This window comes from Ornithorhynchus anatinus, chromosome X5 (assembly GCF_004115215.2).
Source record: "Ornithorhynchus anatinus isolate Pmale09 chromosome X5, mOrnAna1.pri.v4, whole genome shotgun sequence".
Classification (NCBI taxonomy): Eukaryota; Metazoa; Chordata; class Mammalia; order Monotremata; family Ornithorhynchidae; genus Ornithorhynchus; species Ornithorhynchus anatinus.
In genome coordinates this window covers 54,479,421-54,493,772 of record NC_041753.1, presented here as the reverse complement: position 1 = coordinate 54,493,772, position 14,352 = coordinate 54,479,421, and the positions used below count along the sequence as shown (strand labels likewise).

Here is a 14,352-nt window from a genome sequence, read left to right as displayed (position 1 = left end):
TTGGTAATTTGTCTCCTTTGAGTAGTGCCGTTAAAGGATCAAGGAACTGTCCTGGTGGATAGAGATGGCCTTCAGTTTTATGGCATCTCACTGAAACTAATATGTAGTATGTAGGTTTGTGTTATGATTCATTTTTATGGGAAAACATGATTTTGTGGCTTGACTTGGGCATGTGGTGGGCGGGCACTGAGCAAGCTTTCTCCCCTGGCCCTCACGGTGCATTTGTACCCGGCAAGCCTGTATTTAACCAGGCATCAGAACAGAACGCCTTTTGTGCCAGATGGATCATTTTCATATGAAAGCTACAGTCCGAGCCAAGTTCACTGTATTTTCTGACTTCAGATTAAGGCACTCTTGGGGTCGGTCAAAAGGTAGTGACCTAGCTCCTTTGAAACAGACTTTATACTCTTGGACCAATTTCTCTTCATAAAGACTTTTTTTTATTAATTGGTGGCAAATTTACTACCGCAAATCAAGCTAATGCTGGCTGTGTAGCTTGCGGGTTTTGGTGAAAGTGAGGTCATTTACGGTTAAGTGCATGGAGCTTTTCTGAGGAAAGTCATTTCATTATCAAAATTTCTAAGTGCTAAGTAAGACCATTTGCAAAATCACATGAAGTTTTAAAAAGTTGGCTATTCCTCATCCTCAATTAATATTTACTGAATGGTGGATGCAGCATTATCCTTTCCTGGACCAGCTCCTTCCGGCAGGGTCAAACTACTTTCCATGGGGTGTTTTCACTATTGGGACTGTGTTGTACTCTCCCAAGTGCTCAGTAGTATTTATTGAGCTCTCACTGTGTGCAGATCACTGTACTAAGCACTTGGGAGAGTACAGTGAAACAATAAACTGACACATTCCCTGCCCGCAAAAAGCTTGGATTAGTTGCTCTCCAGGTATTATTTACCAATAGCATAGAGCCCTCCCAGGGTCCCGGCAGGCCCGCAAGCCAGGTCGAGCCAGACAGGATGAGGGTCGCCTGTTCCTTTCCCGCACTCGAGACTTGAGAGAGAGGGCTGCGGTGTCGCCGTTATGGTGCCACCATTTCTCCAGAAGTCCTGAAGGTGTATAATAATAATAATAATTATGGTATTTGCTAAGTGCTTACTCGTGCGCAAAGCAGTGGGGTAGATAGAAGATAATGGGGTCGGACACAGTCCCCGTCCCGTGTGGGGCTCACGGTCTAGAGGAGGTTGCACCTCCTTGGGGTTGAAGGTTGGGGGAGCTCTTTGTGGGCAGGGATCACATCCATCTCCTCTATTGTATCGTACTCTCCCAGGCGCTTAGTACAGTGCTCTGCACACTGTAAGCACTCAATAAATGCCATTGATTGATTGGCTGATTGGTTGTTAGGCCAGACCTGGGGTTCCAGAGTTGTGAGGTAGGGCTGAGGACCTAGCAGGTTTATCATGGGTTGGGTCTAGAAGTATGGCCCACGCATAGCTCTACGTGAAGCAGCCACTTACTTACACTCTTTTTATTATTATGATATTTGTTAAGCACTTACTATGTGCCAGGCACTGTACTAAGCACTGGGGTGGATACAAGTCAGTCGGAGAATTTTGGATCGGCCGAATTGGAACTGACTGTATTTTTTCCAAACCATGCTTTTTCAGTTGGCCACTCTCCCTGCCAACGGCCTCTAATAATGTGCATTTGCAAGTGTTCCTTAATAATAATTGTGATATTTGATATAGTGCTTCCTGTGTGCCAAGCTCTTAGAACAGTGCTTGGCACATAGTAAGCGCTTAACAAATACCATAATTAAGCACTCTACTAAGCACTGGGTTGGATTCAAGTTAATCAGGTCAGACACAGTCCCTGTCCCCCATGGGGCTCACAGTCTAAGTAAGAGTGAGAACAGGTATTGTTCAGTGGTATAGAGCGAGTTCCCCTCCAGACTCCACAGGCACCTTCCCTTCTTGACTTGGAGGACTCTGACCCGTGGTGAGAACTGGTATTTGCAATTTTCATGTTCTTTCCCAAGGGCAGGGGTGGCTTATGGTTTCCTTTCCCAGGTTGTAAGGGTCTGCTTGATGGTTCATGTAGATCATGGGTTCTAATCTCAGCTCCACCACTTGTCTGCCGTGTGTCCTTGGGCAAGTCAGTTAACTTCTCTGTGTCTCAGTTACCTCATCTGTAAAATGGGGATTGAGACTGTGAGCCCCATGTGGGACAGGAACTGTCTCCCATTTGCTGGTGTTCACCCAGAGCCTAGTACGGTGCCTTGCACATAGTAAGTGCTTAACAAATACCGTAATTATTGTTATTATCATCATCATTTCTAATCCCATGCTGCTTTAGCATTCTGTGGTTTGGAAGGACAGCCTCACTGAAGGAGGACCCTTGGTGTGTGACTAACTGCCCAACAGTTTTCCATTTGGATTCTGTATAAATAGAAAGTTTCCACAGAGCTGCTGAGCCTTTTTTCCTTGTTCAGTTTTGTGATTTTTGACTTATTTTAGCTCCCTATGGTGCAAATTCTCCAACTTAGCAGTTTGAAATGATGCCAAAATCATAGTAGCATGTCACTCATCTAAAGGTCATTTTTTCATTACTTGCTTTTGTAACTTCAGTTTTAGCACATACTGCATGGGCCCAAACACATCATGTGTAGCATACCCTTTGCAGCCGTGCCGATGTGCGAGATGCTCTTTTCTAACAATCCTGTATCGATAAAAAGAAGGATCTGTCAGTATCCTTGAAGTATGAGCCGTGCAGATGGTGTCAGATGGTTCTGTTTTTATCTGACCAATGTCTCCCCTTTTATAAAGCTCTTTAACTTTTGAAATGATGAATCATAGCAACATCCTCTCCGAACAGCTACTGGCCGTTTGGCATAACTTTTTGCCATTATCATCAATAGGAAAAAAAGATTGGTGTGTATTGGCCACAGTGCAGGGGGCATCTTTCATCTCCGTTGTAATGCAATAGTCTGTTTCTGCCTGGATGAAGATAAATTGCTCAGCTGCAGAGATTAGTTAAATGTATCCTTTAAAGAGCGTTAGATTAACTCCCTCAAGCACTTGTAAAAGGCAGCTAGGAAACTTTTTCTCTTGACTCTTTTATGATTGAATGACTTAATAGCCTTTAGCATTTTCCCCTGAAGACTGGAAGAGTCCAACATAACTTTATCATCTGATGAAGGATTAGAAAATGAGCCTGGTCTAAAAGCCCTCTTTTAGAATTCTGTGGCATTTACTTTGGGCGAAAATGATCTGTCATAACATTCCCTAAAAGATAACATTAATTATTTTTTTTTAGTGAAGTATAATATGCCCTATCCTGCCTGCAGTGGTTGAAATAAAGCTGTCAGAATTATTTTTATTGTTATTTTTTAATTTTATGTGTAAACTGTTTGGCTACTTTTTCTCGCTCATGGTAAAATCTACATTTGAGAGAGGCAGCATGGCCTAATAGAGCATGGGACTGGGAGTCAGGAGATCCGAGTTCTCATCTTGGCTCTGTTACTTGCCTGCTATGTGACCTTGGGCAAGTTACTTAACTTCTCTGGGCCCCAGTTTCCTCATCTGCAAAATGGGGATTAAATACCTATTCTCCCTCCTTCTTAAACTGAGGATCCAGTTTGGGGCAGGCCTGTGTCCATTCTGCTTATAGTCTGTCTACCCCAGTGCTTAGCACAGTGCTTGGCACATAGTAAGCATTTAATAAGTACCGTACTTAAATTGAAATTAACCTGGTTCATTCATTAGTAGTATGAATAATGTACTTTGATCTTGATGCTTTTCTTGCCCCAAACTTCTTCAAGCTCTCCAATTCAGTCTCTATTACTACTTTGTCTTTTCATTCCTAGACTGCATCTTATTACCTCCCTTCTTTAGAAGGCCCTAGATCCATTTCTTGAAAATAAATCTCTTTGATGAATTCCTCAAGCATTTTTCTCTGTCTTCGATCACAGTACAATCAATCATTCAATCTTATTTATTGAGTACTTACTGAGTGCAGAGCACTGTACTAAGCTCTAACAGCAAAATAGAGTTGGTAGACACATTCCCTGCCCACAACGAGCTTACAGTGTAGGGCGGGAGACAGACATTAATATAAACAAATAATGGATATGTACATAAGTGCTGTGGGGCTGAGAGTAGGGTTAAACTGCTCTCTTTACTGACCAAGTAGATCTGTGTTCTAGATGTGCGTATCATTTTTCGTATGACTATACCAAATGCTATTCTCCAAGTTGTAATTTAAAAATATCTCTACCGAATGTTTGTGAATGCAATTTATAATTCCTCATCTGTGAATTAATGTTCTCTCAAATTAATCAATAAGCTAAGGATTCAGAATGGAAATACAAAAGTAAATCTGCTGTAAGCTCGCTTTGAGCAGGGAATGTGTCTACTAACTCCCAAGTGCTTAGTACAATGCTCTACACACAATAGGCATTCAATAAAAAAGGTTGATTGATTACTGTTCCGGCTTGGGAAGAAAGAATAGGCTTTGAATTCCATTGATCTATTGACATTCCTTTCCCCAAATGCCAATCAGTCCCATCTCAGACAGTCACATAAAGCATCATGTTGGGTGGGTGGTGGTGTTGGTGGGTTTGTGTGTGTGTGTGTGTATGTGTTTTAAGTGTCACACAGCTATTTGAAGGAACAAAATGTACCAGTGTCATTTTCTGTACACATAACTCTCCTACAGGAATCATAAACTTCTCCTCTGGACCTGAACAAATATCTGTTTCCTTTAATGGAACTCTCCTTCTTGCCAGAACAGTAACCCCTCTTGATTTACTGTTCAATCTGTATGAAAAACCTGACTGACATAATTCTGTTTCAATTTTCTGTACTCTTGAGGACACTAAATGAGTCTCCTGCAGTTATGCAGTATTACATCCTTGTTGTTGTTTCGGGAAGTTTAGAATCTCGAATCTCTTTATAGGACTACCTGCTGTATCCCATTGATGCTGAGACAAAATTGTCAGGAGAAGGGCATTATTTAAAATGCAGACTTCTATTAACAAAAAGAACAGGGGAGGGAGCGGGGAAAAGATATTAAGCCTATCTCCCGAGTGGCATAATTTTCTGGGTTAAAGAAACCCTAATGTACCTGCTTTTTTTCCTCGTGTTTGAGTCAAAGTCTTGTAACTTCAGCATGGACCCCAAGACTGTTATACTCTCCACCTGCCAGCAATCATAGAAGGAAAGTACTTTTTTGGTGAAGACCTGTTGTTCCACGAATAACGATTAGGATTTCTCTGAGTCGTAGTCCTCCCAGGCAGAAATGCTCCCCTACAGTGCAGTATTGCTTTTTTCCCCCTGCAGTTCTTTAATCCTGACTGTCCAAAAAGTGTTGCTTGCTCTGCTTGTTTGGTGGATCTTTCTTTGGATAGACAGGCAAGAGGTGATTTCTCTTCTAATTATACTAAATAGATGGCCAATTTCAGTTTGGTTACCTATGATGCCTTCTATACCAGATTAGAAAATTCATTAAAAAAAAAATTTCACTGTTTTAAAATTAGAAAGGCCTTTGATAAAAGAGGAGCAGGATGGCCTAGTGAAAAAAGCATGGGCCTGGGAGTCAGAGGACCTGGGTACTATTCCCGGCTATGCCACTTACCTGCAGTGTGACCCTGGGCAAGTTACTTAACTTTCCCGTGCCTCAGTTCCCTCTTTTCCAAAATGGGAATTCGATACTTGTTCTCCCTCCTTCTTGGGACCGTGAGCTCCATGGGGGACCTGATTATCTTCTATCTGCCCCAGTGCTGGGCACAGAGTAAGTGCTTAACAAATACTATTATTATTATTATAAATTTAATCCCAGAGAAATGTGAAAACCCAATGGCCGGCCTTCATAATTTCTAGATTCCTAGGGTTTGTTTTATTTTGTGCCTGTGATGCAGCCTCAGAGAAGATGGATCAAGATTACTTGAAATGTTAGTCTTTTATTTTTTACCATTGACAGCGAAGCCCTAAGTGGTTTGATGAAGATGTTTAGAGAAATACTTATTAACTGCATAGTATTTAAGTGCATTAACTATTCTGGGATCTAAATAGATGAAATAGCTGTTGCTTGATTATGTGAAAAGAATTATATAAGCTGCCCGAACTGTGGGAGAAATGGGGAAAATCTGGCAAGTTAGTGAGTTCTCATTTTTCCCATAAGAGTGAAATCAAAGTAAGACCAATTTTATTCCTGCCTGTCCCATATTTGGTGAGCCAATAAGCTTCTTTTGCTCCTCAGTAGGGTATGGTTTTTAGGGCTTGCACCAATTCATTCCTTTAAGCGTTTGGGGTAGATTCACCAAAATTCTTTTAAAAGCTAAGTTATTTCAAGTCCATTAGGACAGTAAAAATGTTAAGGAAAAACTGAAGTAGATTTAAACTGAAGTCACTTTAAGATATCATAAATATACACTTCTTTATGGTATTTCTTAAGTACTTACAATGTGTCAAACACTCGTCGAAGCACCGGGGTAGATACAATTGAATTATGTTGGACACAGTCCCTGTTCCTCTTGGAGCTCACATTCTAAGTAGGAAGGAGAACCGAGGCACCGAGAAGTTAAATGACTCTCCCAGGGTCATACAGCAAGAGGTAGGATTAGAACCCAAGTCCTCTGACTCCCAGGCCCGTGCTCTTCCCATTGAGCCATGCTGCTTCTGTAATTTTCTGGGCGATTTCCCATCTCTTCACTCTGAAAATAAATAAAGCCAATAAGCCCCTCCCCCAAGTTATGCATTTTAAAAATCCCCCAAATCCATTCCCTACTCATCACGTGGGTACCTGAGTGAGAAAGTAAAAAGGTAATTGTGTTTGGAGCCAAGCCAGAAGGGGCACAAGAAAGACAAATTTGATCAGTAGTTGCAAAGGATGGACAATAGAGAAAAAAAAAATTAAGGGTGTATAATAAGTGTACTCAGTTCTGCCACAGTGCGTGTTCTTACCTGTTTGGGCTACAACACTGTAAGGGAACTAGGTATTGTTTATCTGACAATTCTATTTGGATACAGCGCAACATGGTGTCAGGAGAAACAGCTTGTGCACAGGTGTGCATGTGCACCACATCAAACATAATAATGATAATAATGATTACTGTGGCATTTGTTAAGCTCTTACTATGTACCAAGCATTATACTAAGGTCTGGGGTAGAGTCCAGATAATCAGATTGGACACAGTTCTTGTCCTACATTCATTCATTCATTCAATAGTATTTATTGAGCGCTTACTATGTGCAGAGCACTGTACTAAGCGCTTGGGATGAACAAGTCGGCAACAGATAGAGACAGTCCCTGCCGTTTGATGGGCTTACAGTCTAATCGGGGGAGACAGAGAGACAACAATGGCAATAAATAGAGTCAAGGGGAAGAACATCTCGTAAAAACAATGGCAACTAAATAGAATGAAGGCGATGTACAATTCATTAACAAAATAAATAGGGTAATGGAAATATATACAGTTGAGCGGACGAGTACGGTGCTGTGGGGATGGGAAGGGAGAGGTGGAGGAGCAGAGGGAAAAGGGGAAAAAGAGGGTTTAGCTGCGGAGAGGTGAAGGGGGGGGGTGGCAGAGGGAGTAGAGGGAGAAGAGGAGCTCAGTCTGGGAAGGCCTCTTGGAGGAGGTGAGTTTTAAGTAGGGTTTTGAAGAGGGGAAGAGAATCAGTTTGGCGGAGGCGAGGAGGGAGGGCGTTCCGGGACCGCGGGAGGACGCGGCCCGGGGGCCGACGGCGGGACGGGCGAGACCGAGGGACGGCGAGGAGGTGGGCGGCAGAGGAGCGGAGCGTGCGGGGCGGGCGGTAGAAAGAGAGAAGGGAGGAGAGGTAGGAAGGGGCAAGGTGATGGAGAGCCTCGAAGCCTAGAGTGAGGAGTTTTTGTTTGGAGCAGAGGTCGATAGGCAACCACTGGAGTTGTTTAAGAAGGGGAGTGACATGCCCAGATCGTTTCTGCAGGAAGATGAGCCGGGCGGCGGAGTGAAGGATAGACCGGAGCGGGGCGAGAGAGGAGGAAGGGAGGTCAGAGAGAAGGCCGACACAGTAGTCTAGCCGGGATATAACGAGAGCCCGTAACGGTAAGGTAGCCGTCTGGGTGGAGAGGAAAGGGCGGATCTTGGCGATATTGTAGAGGTGAAACTGGCAGGTCTCGGTAACGGATAGGATGTGTGGGGTGAACGAGAGAGACGAGTCAAGGATGACACCGAGATTGCGGGCCTGAGAGACGGGAAGGATGGTCGTGCCATCCACGGTGATAGAGACTACATGGGGCTCATAGTGTAAGTAGGAGGGAGAACAGGTATTTAAGCTCCATTTTGCAGATAAGGGAACTGAGACACAGAGAAGCTAAGTGACTTTCCCAAGGTCACACAACAGGCAAGTGTTAGAGCTGCATTAGAACCCAAGTCCTCTGACTCCTAGGCCCGTGCCCTTTCCACTCGTCCACACTGTTTCCCACGGTGAGTACCGTAGCATGTGTTTTCCTTAAAGTGGGGTTTTGTAAGTATATTTGGAGAAGTCTGTTAAAGATGAAATGCTTTCTCTCCCTAGGACACCTTATCCCTGATGAGAATACCCAATATGTCCAGTTTTTTTGCACCCGAAGCACAGAATGGTAGCGATAATATATGTCCCCAAAATGCCGTCTGGCTCTGATTCTCTGAATATTTCGGGCTGAAATATTCTCCAGTCGATCCAGGGCCTTGAAATGAAGGGCTATTTTATCCTAAGGGGTAGCTTTAGAAATGCTTTGGGACTAGTTACCATCCTGTCGCTTCATAATAAGACAAGTTTGGTCTAGACTAATGGACCAAACTTATTTTTGGGCACTTTCTGAGGCCAAAGTACGTAACAAATTAAAAACAGGGTTTGGTCCATCTTTGCTGTTAGCACAGCTTCCAGGCAGCAAGGAAGAAAGGATTATTGGTCTGAGAGCACAGCAGGTACCTGTAAAAGTCTTTATAGTGTCAGTCATAAATCAATCAAGGATAGTTACTGAGCTCTTACCGTGTAGAGGGTTCTGCACTATCTTACTTAGAGCTTTGGGGCCGGTCACCTCGCCATCCCGTTCATTCTTTTCTCTTATACAGATGTCAGTGTGGCCGAGTGGAAAGAGCACATGGCTGGAAGTCAGTCAGAAGACCCAGGTTCTAGTCCTTGCTCTGCCACTAGCCTGTTGTTTGACCTTGGGCGAGTCACTTGTCTGTCCCTCAGTGCCTGCTCTTCCTCTCTCTTAGATCTCTGAGCCCACTGTGGGGCCAGGACTGTGTCCAGTCTAATTATCATGCATCTACCCCAATGCTTAGTAGAGGGCTTGGTACATAGTAAGCGCTTAATAAATACCATGATCATTTTTCAGTCATGCTTATTGAATGCTTACTGTGTGCATAACACTGTACTAAGTGCTTGGGAGAGTACAGTATGGCAGTTGGTAGACACGTTCCCTCCCCACAAGGAGCTATTAGTTTAGAGGGGGAGACAGACATTAATAGCAATAAATAAATTATGGAGAAGCAGTGTGGTCTAGTGGATAGAGCACGGGCGTCAGAGGGACCTGGGTTCTAATCCTGGTTCTGTCTAATCTCTGTTTGCCGTGTGAACCTGGGCAAGTCAGTTCACTTCTTTGTGCCTCAGTTGCTCATCTGTAAAATGGGGATTTCGACTGTCAGCCCCATGTGGGATATGGTCTATGTCCAGCCTGATTACCTATGGTAGGGAGTTTCTGTTTGATAAGGAGGTTGATGGGCAACCACTGGAGGTTCTTGAGATGTGGGAAAACGTGGACTGAATAGTTTTGTAGAAGAATGATCCGGGCATTGGAGTGAATTATGGACCGAAGTGGGGAGGAGCAGGAGTCAGGGCGGTCAGCAAGGATGACTAACCTCTGGGATAATAAACTGTAAGATCACTGTGGGCAGGGAGCGTGTCTCCCAACTCTATTGTATTGTTATATCGTACTCTTCCAAGTGTTTACAACAGTGCTCTGCACACAGTAAGCGCTCAGTAAATATGATTGATCGGTTGATAAGTGTACTGACAACTTACTGCTTCTTGCAGATCATTGGGAGATGTACGAAATATGTTGGAGGGGAAATACAAAGTGTTTATAGATATAACATTTTTATGGACAAATGCGAAAGTATCCTGTTCTCTACTTACTGTTCTAATCCAGGGAGATCTAAAAGGATGGGAACAAATGCCTTAGAGAATCTGAAATGTACTTCCTTTGAGATTAAAATTTGGGGTGATGACAAGTGATCCAGTTGTAATGGTTGTATTTGTTTTTTCCATTTCCCTAGACTTCAGGCTCGCATAGCTCACAGAATCCAAGAGTTAGAGAATTTACCAGGTTCTTTGCCACCAGATTTACGCACCAAAGCTACAGTGGAACTGAAGGCTCTGAGGTTACTGAATTTCCAGCGTCAGGTAATGCCTGGATTTAAAGATTTAAGAAGTGGGAAAACATCACTGCACTGAACTTATGTGATTTCCCCTATAGTTCCGTCTGAGGTTCACAGAAGTACAAACTTCATGTAAGCTCACTGTGGCCTGGAAATGTGTCTGTCTGTCGTTATATTGTCCTCTCCCAAGCCCTTAGTACAATGCTCTGCACACAGTAAGTGCTCAATAAATATGATTGAATGAATTCTATTTGTTGCTATTGTTCTTGTCTGTCCCTCTCCCCCGATTAGACTGTAAGCCCGTCAAAGGGCAGGGACTGTCTCTATCTGTTACCGATTTGTACATTCCAAGCGCTTAGTACAGTGCTCTGCACATCGTAAGCACTCAGTAAATACTATTGATTGAATGAATGAATGAATGAAGTCGCTTACTTATTAGTTCAGCTCTATCAAAACAGAGTACAAATTAAAATTAGATGACTTGAATTTCTTTTCATTCTCTTTCTGTCTTAAACTAATTTTCCCCACTCTTATGGTGAAGTCACAGACAGAGAAGTGTGATACAAGTTTTATAGAAAACAAAGCCAGAAATACATTGCCTTGTCCTTGAGAAAATTAATGCTTACCAAAGCCAAGGCTGATAATTGAGTAGTGTCAAGGCTACATATGGAGTTTTATCCATTCTACAGATCAGTAAATCACTATTACTTTTTATAATCATTCCTATTATTAGAAAATCATTTGGCATCATACTTTGTAATTCCTGAATCTGTAGCGGGCTCAGGGAGGAAGCTAAAGCATCTCTTTTCTTAATTTGGGCTTCTCGCAATAGCAGTTCTGTATCTTTAAATTTTGATCTATGTTAGATAACAATTTAGATCAAAATGAGCCATTCCTAATGAAAGCGAGAATTAATTCGATAATATTTGGTTGGCCACTTGACCACTTAAGGATGTGTCTAAAAGCCCAGGAATGTTCATTTTTGACTTTCTGTGTTTAGCTCTAACCTTTCAGTGGAGCCAGGCAATGGATGGGTACTGTTTTGCTATAGCTTTTTTTTTTTTCCAATTCATAATGTTTGATTTAAGATAGTTCTCAAAATTCAGAATTCTCTGAGAATCCATGTTCTCTCTTTCAGTACATAAACTGAGAGTTTTCCAGTTAAATGAACATCACCCAATAGAGTACATCCATTGGTGCCTTTCAAAACTGTTTGCAATCTGGCCATATTGTTTTCTCATTTTGTTAGCCTGTTTTTTGGGCAATTACATTTGGGGGATTAAGCCACCTCCATTCTTAAACTGAATAGCTTGTGTTAGCATCTGATAATACTTTACAATGTCATTCCTTTTATCTCACCTGTGTGCTAACATTCATTAAAGTTGATTCTCATTCCTGAAGAGAAACTTTTGTTTTCGATTCAAAACAAAGCAAGGATTAATATAAAGCAGTCCATTAGCTCATTAAAATAAAGAATGCCTTCTTTGCATTACATTGTCATGGCTATTTCAGGAATGGCTTACAGACCTAAATTTAAAGGAAGGAAAACAATACCAAGACTGAAAATACTATTTAAATTTTACAGGATAACGTAGCTTTCTTAGTTGACTCTGAGGCAGATTATTTGTTGAAGGTTTAATCGAAAGCAAAAGGGAACCGCATAGGAAAACCTCATGAAAAGTTAACGTTGAATTTTATAAAGCAGAAAGTGTTTTCCAGATGAGGGAACGACTGTTCCAGATGGGGAAAAAATTCTTTTTGAAGTTTTAATTGTTCTCCTCTTGGCAGCTAAGACAAGAGGTAGTGGCCTGCATGCGTCGTGACACAACCCTGGAGACCGCTCTCAACTCCAAAGCTTACAAACGGAGCAAGCGTCAAACTCTACGAGAAGCCCGCATGACAGAAAAGCTTGAGAAGCAACAGAAGATTGAGCAAGAGAGGAAGCGCAGACAGAAGCACCAGGTATTCGAACCCTGGGTTAACCTCAGTTTTTAATGAGTATTCAAGGAAGAGCCAAAAGCCTCATGTGGAAATGGCATTGATTATAACGTGTTTTCTGTGGGTGAGGGGCACTTGGGGGATCTAGGGCAGTGCAAGGGGCAAGAAGGAGCAAGGAAGAAGTAAGGAGAAAGTGGATTCTATACTAATTGGAAATGTGTTGGGTTCACTGTTCCCGGTGAATATTGCAGAAATTTAGTTTTTGGGTCCAAAGAGCAAATTAAAAGAAGTGCTGCGACCCTGACATTGTTTTCTGGGATAATTAAAATATTGTGTCATTCTGTGAAACTCTTGTGGCATTTGGGCCAAGAACCGTAACATTTAACTAATAGAAAAAGTGATATGAAGAGTATTATGTTATTTTTGGACTAATCCGTTTTGTCCCTCTGTTTCAGTTTTTAAATTTTTCTGCCCCATATGCTCAGCTAGCTATAACTGCTGTCATTGCTTTTGTATTTTTTGAGATTGTTTTAAATATATTTTTATGTATTTTAATCTTTTATGATTCTGGTTTAAGTACAGTATATGAATACCATGTTAAATTCTGTATAAACATTTAAAATCAAAATTGAGGTTAATGGAGGCCCATGTATTATGACAGAAGATTTGCTATTTGATAGGGATTTAATTTCACTTCTAAGTGGAATTAATTTTATTAAATTAGTTTTGGAAGGCCTGTTAAAATCATGGGAATCCTAAGGCACATGGAAATAGATTTTAATTGTACAGTCTTCCTCTCAATTCTTTTAGGAATATCTGAACAGCATATTGCAGCATGCAAAAGATTTTAAAGAATATCATCGGTCTGTGGCCGGGAAAATTCAGAAACTTTCGAAAGCTGTGGCGACTTGGCATGCTAACACTGAACGGGAGCAGAAGAAAGAAACAGAACGAATTGAAAAAGAAAGAATGAGGAGACTCATGGTAAGAGGCAAACCAGTTAAAATCTGTAAAATACCAGATTATCCTCTATTGAATAGGATAATGAAAACAGGGTAGTGAGGAAAGAATGCAAGTTGTTTCATTGAAGGTTTGTCATATTTATGTGGGCGGTCAGTCGATCAATGGTATTTAATGAGCGCCTACTGAACGTAAAGCACTGTACTAGGTACATGGGATAGCACAACAGAAACAAGATGCGTGTTCCCTGCCTTCCAAGAGCTAACAATCTAATGGAGCAGGCTGAGAGACATAAATTCTTTACAAAGAGTGGGAGCAGGAGGATGAAATGGCTGACAGAAGCATTAAATATGCAAGTAAATGGACATGTACATATGTGCTGAGAATGAGAATAAACTACACAAGGTTAATACATAACATAATACATAATAGAGCACGTGCACACATAGATCTGCATCCTTTAAGCACTTCCTAATCACCCCACCCTCAGCCCCACATCACTTATGTCAATATCTGTAATTTTTCTTAATGACTGCCTCCTCCTCTAGACTGTAAGTTCCCTTTAGGCAGGGAACACCTCTACCGACTCTCTTATATGGTCCTCTCCCAAGTGCTTAGGACAGTGGTTTGCACACAGTGAGTGCTCAATGAGTGGGATTGATTGATAAATAACATTGGTTGGTTGATTGAGAGTGGCATCTGGAATATGCGATTAGGTTATTTTGAATTAATCATGGGAGGACAACCTTGAAGAGAGGGAAATCTGTGGTCTGGTGGATTTGAGGGTGGGAGAGGGAGTTCTAGGCCAAGGGAACAGTCTGAACAAGGGGTCGGAGGTGGGAGAGATTAGAGCAAGGCACAGTTGGGTGAGTTTGGGATGAGGGGAGAAAGCCGCCTGGTTGTAGCAAGTGAAGTGAGCTGATATGTAAGATGGGGAGAGCTGGTGGAGTGCCTTGAAGCTAATCAGGAGGAATCTTTACTTGTTGCACCGGGAGATAGGTAGCCACTGGAGGTTTTTGAGGAATGGAGAGAGGTATGCTGAGCAGCACACTGCTGTAGATAGGCTATAGCATGGTATGCCAGAGAAGGACTATAGATGT

General features: G+C 42.1%; 1 protein-coding gene across 5 annotated transcripts in view; it reads left to right on the top strand.

The window, feature by feature from the left end:
- The window catches only part of SMARCA2 (SWI/SNF related, matrix associated, actin dependent regulator of chromatin, subfamily a, member 2), a 168,939-nt gene that overhangs the window by 36,442 nt on the left and 118,145 nt on the right, over positions 1–14,352 (top strand). For all 5 annotated transcript variants that reach the window (XM_029056236.2, XM_029056238.1, XM_029056239.2 and 2 more), the window contains exons 7-9: positions 10,253–10,379; positions 12,143–12,316; positions 13,103–13,276. In XM_029056236.2, coding sequence (XP_028912069.1) covers positions 10,253–10,379; positions 12,143–12,316; positions 13,103–13,276 — 475 coding nt within the window. The remainder of the gene's footprint in view (positions 1–10,252; positions 10,380–12,142; positions 12,317–13,102; positions 13,277–14,352) is intronic.